The following is a 6,000-nucleotide window of genomic DNA, read 5'->3' as shown; positions in this document are numbered from 1 at the left end:
TCACTTTTGTATACACTGTTAGGCACTGTCTGAGGCTGCTAGATACTGCTGACCATAAAGTGCTTTGAATATAAAACTCAACCCTTTCAAAGGAAGAAGTCAGTAACCCTCAGGATTCTTTCTTGGAATCAGTCAACCCAAGAGCATGCATAGCTAAATGCTTATTAAACACTAACAGTCTTTCATTATTTGCACTTCTGCAATAGAACAGCAACACGCTGAACTTGCTGATACCCTTTTTTATCCAAGATACTCAAAGTCATTGTATAAAGCGATGCAGTGCTGGAGCTCAAGCCCCCCACAGTACATAAGGTCTACTCACTTATGGCATGGGAAACACATTCCCAATGTCAGAACCAAAACAAAACCTCAAAGAGGACAAGCTCAAAGACACAGATTGCTTGTGATGCATAATTTGCTGAATTTCCAAATTTGCCACTGGTATCCTAATATACCTATAATATTGATTCTAATTGATTTTTTTTATGTGTCAGGAATGTGGTGAAGATCAAATAACAACAAATGCAGAGTTTGTCTTTTTCTATAGTTCAAAAGTCTATCTTTTGATTGGCACATGGTGAAATGTCCAAAATAGCTTTTTACTAGCGTGTGTTTACACATCACTGACTCACTCTGATTGTGACTTCTGGTCTAGGGGAGCAGAAAACATTCTCCAGAGTAACATACATCAATTTATGTTGTGTAGGGTAGACCTTTACGTCTGCAGAATACCCATGTAATACAAAGCGGAAGTGCATCAACTTACCCAAGGCCAAGCTTTCAGGCCAAGCTTTCTGCCTCCTTGCCTAGGACCCCAAATCTTGTCCAGCTCAGAATTTAACCCAGAGACCCAAATGAGTGTAACTGAAAAGAAGTATCGATGGGTCCAGGAATATGCCAGCCTCCCCACCATCCCAAGAGACACTCCCAGAGGAGTGTCTAAGAAGCTCACATTCAGAGAGGGGAATGGAACCCTAAATTGTTCCACTCTTGACCAATGCCCAAAGCACAGCTTTTCTTGGCCAGGGACCCACAGGGTGGGCATTTTTTGTTTAGTCTTGTATTCTTTAAAAGAATCACTCTTTGAAAAGGAACTTCTTGTGGGACCGTGTGGTTGAGGTTTCCCTCACATATGGCACCATGTTAGCTCTTCCTGTGTCCTTCTTTACTTCGCAGGAGACGTAATATGCGTTCATTTTTGGTTAGTTCTGCGGGGAGTTCATTGGCCTGAAAGAAACAAAGACGGGTGTTAATGAATTTTCTGCACCTGGGGTAGTTTTTTAAGGGACCCCAAAGGCACATCTGACCCACACTTTCTTCTTCAGTAATGAAAGAACCCCATGGACTCCCTCTTTAAGCGTTAAACATCTCCTTTAAATGTATACATATCCCAATTATTCTCTTATTTCACTCATTGTAAGAGTTACTAATCTGTTCAGCCAAATCCCATACTAATAACTTCCTAGAGGCCAACATCCTGCTAATTCTAGTATCTACATTTCCAGCACAAAAATGTCTGTCACATCCCCAATAACACACTGGGCACTGTGTGAAACCTTCCATTTAATTAGTACATTCTATGAGGTGGTCTGTCCAACAGAGATGGTCTGTCAGCAACAGCAATACTGAGCTTGTATATACTGCATATCTCATCCAAGAATCTCAAAGTCATGAGATTAGCAGTGCAAGACAGATTTCTTTTTGTCTTCATAGTCTATATTTTATTATTTTTAATTGATATTTTTAGAAAGTTATTTGAAAGGAAGCATTAGACAGAGAGAGAGAGAGAGAGAGAGAGAGAGAGAGAGAGAGTCAGTCTTCCATTTGGTTGTTTACTCCCCAAATGGTCACAACAGCCAGGATTGGGCTGGGCAATACCATCCAGGTATCCTGTATGGAGGAAGGGGTTCAAGCACTGGGGCCATCTCTCACTGCATTCCCAAGAACATCAGCAGGGATTTGGGTTGGAAGTGCAGCAGCCAGCACTTGAATGGGTAGTAGCTTATCCATTACGCCACAATGCTGACCCCATCATTATTTTTAAATTGTACACAGTTATTGAGTACATTGTGAATATTTGGTACAAGTATACAATGTATACTGATCAAATTGGGTAATTAGCATTTCAACTTCCTTACAAGTTTGTCAGGAGCTTCTTTAGGGTCTCCCATAGGAGTGTAGAAGCCCAAGGACTTGAGCCATCCTTTGTTGCTTTCCCAGGCCACCAGCAGGAAGCTGAATCAGAAGTGTAGCAGCTGGAACTTTAACAGATACCCATATGGGATGCCGGTGTCACAAGCAGAGGATTAATTTGCTGTGCCACACATCAGCACCAGGAAGTCAGTTTTTTAGTGTCCACATGTAAATGAAAACATGCAGTACCAGGACAGATGTCTTCTGATGAGAAGACAGGGTGAAGAAATACCCAGAGCATAAAACAACCTGGAAAGAACTATACTTGCCACCCAACTTGATATTACTGCAAGTCGTTTCTTTCCATGCTACTGCTGAGACACAGTATTCAATGAGCCAGTCCCTACTCTAAGCAATGGGTGCAATGGGGCAGAGGTTCTAGGACTTTTTGGTCTCTAATTAAGAAGGACTGAGCACTTGTGGAATGAGTGGGACAGAAGTTATAATTCTGTTTGGGGGTGGAGGGGGTGGCACAGTAGGCTAATTCTTAGCCCTGTGGTGCCACAGCATCACATTTGGGCACCAATTCCTATTCCCCAGCTCTTCCACTACTGATCCAGCACCCTGTTAATGGCCTAGGAAAGCAGTGGAGGGTGATCCAAGTCCTTGGGTCCCTGCACCTATCTGGGAGATCTAGAAGAAACTCTGGTTTCCAGCTTTGGAACTGCCCAGCTCTGGCTGTTGGAGCCATTTGGAAAGTGAACCAGGAGATGGAAGATCTCTCTCTCTTTCTTTTTCCCTCCTCCCTTCTCTCTGTATGTCTATCTTCAAGTAAAATAAATGTTTTTAAAAAATTATGAGCCTGGCACAAGAGCCTAGTGACTAAAGTCCTCGTATGCGTGCCAGTTTGTGTCCCAGCAACCATGCTTCCTACCCAGCTCCCTGCTTGTGGCCTGGGAAAGCAGTTGAGGATGGCCCAAAGCCTTGGGACCCTGCACCTGTGTGGGAGACCTGGAAGAAGCTCCTGGCTCCTGATTTTGGATGGACTCAGCTCTAGCCATTGCAGCCACTTGGGAGTCAATCAGTGGATGGAAGGTCTTCCTCTCTGTCTCTCCTCTTTGTATAACTGACTTTCCAATAAAAATAAATACATTTTTTAAAAAAAGATTCTGTTGGGGACACCTGCACCCCATATTGGAGTGTCTGGGTCCAAGCCCCTGTTCTGCTTCCCATTCCAGTTTCCTGCTCCTGGAGGAATTCCTGGGAGCCAGAGAGGATGGATCAAGTGGATGGCTCCCTGCCTCCCTATGCAGACCTAGAAGGAGTTCTGGGCTCCTGGCTTTGATTTAGTCCTGCTGTGGCACTGTAGGCATCTGGAGAACGAAACAGGGGGTGAAAGATCTTCCTTTGTCTCTATCTAACAAAATGAGCTAAATATGAATTTAAACATTATTGCATTCCTCTTGCAATTTTTAACTTCCTAGAAACTACAGCATTTCAAAAATACAATTGCCTGACATCACTAACGCCCGACTAATTGCTAATCCTCAGGGAAATGCGAGTCAAAACCATTGCTGCCACCTCATACTGCTACAATGGCTGTTCCTGGAAAGAGGCTGGTCAAGAGGTGCAGAAAGGACAGCTCTGACTCGTTGTTGGTAGACATGTGAATTAGTGAGGCCATCATGGAGAACTGTATGGAGGCACCTCAGAAATTCAAAATAGAGCTACTAGAAGATCCAGCAATTCCACTACTGGGTAATAGCAAAGACACATAGGATAAAACTGTTGAAGAGGCATCTGCACTTCGATGTCTAATGTAACACTAGTCACAACAGCCAAGAATTGAAAACCTAAGTGCCCATGAATGGCTGGATGGATAAGGAAAATATGATAGACATAAATAAGCGAATACTACTTTACCATCCTAGTAAGGTGATATGGTGAAAATCTGTCCTTTTCAACCACATGCAGGAAAACTGAGGTCATGTTAAAGGTAGTGGACCTGGCACAGACAGACAAGCACTGTGTAGCCTCAACTCACTCACATGTGTGTCTAAAAAGTTGACATTAAAGCTCTTTAGAGTAGAACAGAGGACACCAGATGTGGGAGAGCAGCAGAGAGGGAGGGATGAGGCTAAGCCACAGTAGGGGTGGGGGAACGCAGGTGTGACAGTCCATCATGCCGTTGGGTGATCACAGGGAACTCTAATGCAGTGTAGAATTACAAAAAACTACAAGAAAGGATTTTGAATGCTTTCTTTTTAATGACAAACATTTGAGGAGATGAATGTTTATCCTGATTTTACAGTGTATATATGTACTGAAATATCACATGCTGGCCTATAAATGTGTATACTTTTATGTGTCAATTAAAATAGAAAAGTTTAAATACATGAATTGATTAAAAATGATAAACTGATTACTGGCTAACATAAATAACATATTTACAAAAATCCCCAGGACATTCTTTTATTTATTTGAAAGGCAGAGTTACAGTGAGAGGTACAGACAGAGAAGTCTTCCATTCACTGGTTCATGCCCCAAATGGCCACAATGGTCAGGGTTGCACCAGGCCGAAGCAAGGAGCCAGGAGCCACGAGCCAGGAGCTTCTGCTAGGCCACCTATGTGGGGTGCAGGGAGCAAGCATTTGGGGCACCTTCTGCTTCTTTCCTAGGTAGAGTGTCAAGGAACTGGATGGGAAGCAGAGCAGCCATGACTTGAACAGGGCTCTGATATGGGATGGTGGCACAATTAGTGGCAATTTGAACCACTGTACCACATGAGCCCCTGTTGTACTTGTTTCTTTAACTATGAATCTTACAAGGAGACAGCTGGATTCTCCTACCTGCTTTTGCATCCAGTCTGTTGTGATGGGTTGTTGAGATTGCGATATGCTACTAAAGCACAGGAAGAATACTAAGCCTCAAGGAGACATGTGGTTAGAACAGGGAAGAGCATGTTAACAGCTTTAAGGATGCCTGTAAATATGCACTGATGCCATGCCAATCCTTGATAAAAGGTAGTTTCTTTAATTTTTTTTTTATTTACTTGTTTTATCTATCAGAGATGCAGACAGAGACACAGAAAGAGAAAGATCAAACACTCTTTAAACACACACAAAAGCTGGAGTTGGGCCAGGCCAACGCTGGGAGCTGGGAACTCAACTCAGATGGGAGTGGCAGGGAGTCAAGTTCTTGCATCACTACCTGCTGCCTCTGAGGGTGCATATTAGCAAGTAGTTGGAGCTGGGAGTAGATCAAGGGGTTGAATCTAGGCACTCTGATACAACATACAGGTGTCCCAACCATTGCCTTAACCTGTAAGGCCAAACGTGTACCCACAGGGGTGGTTTCTTGAAGGTTAATTTCAGTGTGGGATCTGAAATCACAGCAGGGTGCTTTTTGTATTGCTACACTGAAATCCACAGCTCTGTCTATGTACGGTTGAATCATGTGCCCATGTCTGATTTTAGCATTGGGTACTGCTCATGGATCTCACTGAGCTATGTATACCTTCCCAATGTTGACACACTCATCTTACAATACCAAAAAGTCACACTTATTAGCATCACCATTAATTGATTCTCTGGCAGTCAACCCCAGTTGCTTTATCTGGGACCCTGTTCCTAGGTGAAGCTCCTGAAATATCCATGTTCTAGGATGGAGTGCCACCTGCTAGCTAGGATCTTCCTTGTTGAGAATTATGCATCTGTCACAGTGATCTGCAATATAGTATCACATGGGACCCTAGATGTTGCTGCCGGATTAAATCTGAGCGGAAACTGCTATGCTGTGCTATGCTACCATAGATCAGAGGCCCTTGGATGGGGTCAAATTCCACAACTGATGTATAGGCTTCACTAA

General features: G+C 43.4%; 1 protein-coding gene across 2 annotated transcripts in view; it reads right to left on the bottom strand.

Moving 5' to 3' along the window:
* Positions 1-421: 421 nt before the first annotated feature.
* The window catches only part of ANKRD29 (ankyrin repeat domain 29), a 49,464-nt gene continuing 43,885 nt past the window's right edge, over positions 422-6,000 (bottom strand). For both annotated transcript variants that reach the window (XM_012931531.2, XM_058676852.1), the window contains one exon: positions 422-1,227. In XM_012931531.2, the coding sequence (XP_012786985.1) occupies positions 1,144-1,227 (84 nt within the window). In that variant the 3' untranslated portion in view covers positions 422-1,143. The remainder of the gene's footprint in view (positions 1,228-6,000) is intronic.

Source organism: Ochotona princeps, chromosome 18 (assembly GCF_030435755.1).
Source record: "Ochotona princeps isolate mOchPri1 chromosome 18, mOchPri1.hap1, whole genome shotgun sequence".
NCBI lineage: Eukaryota > Metazoa > Chordata > Mammalia > Lagomorpha > Ochotonidae > Ochotona > Ochotona princeps.
This window is presented reverse-complemented; position numbering and strand designations above follow the sequence as displayed.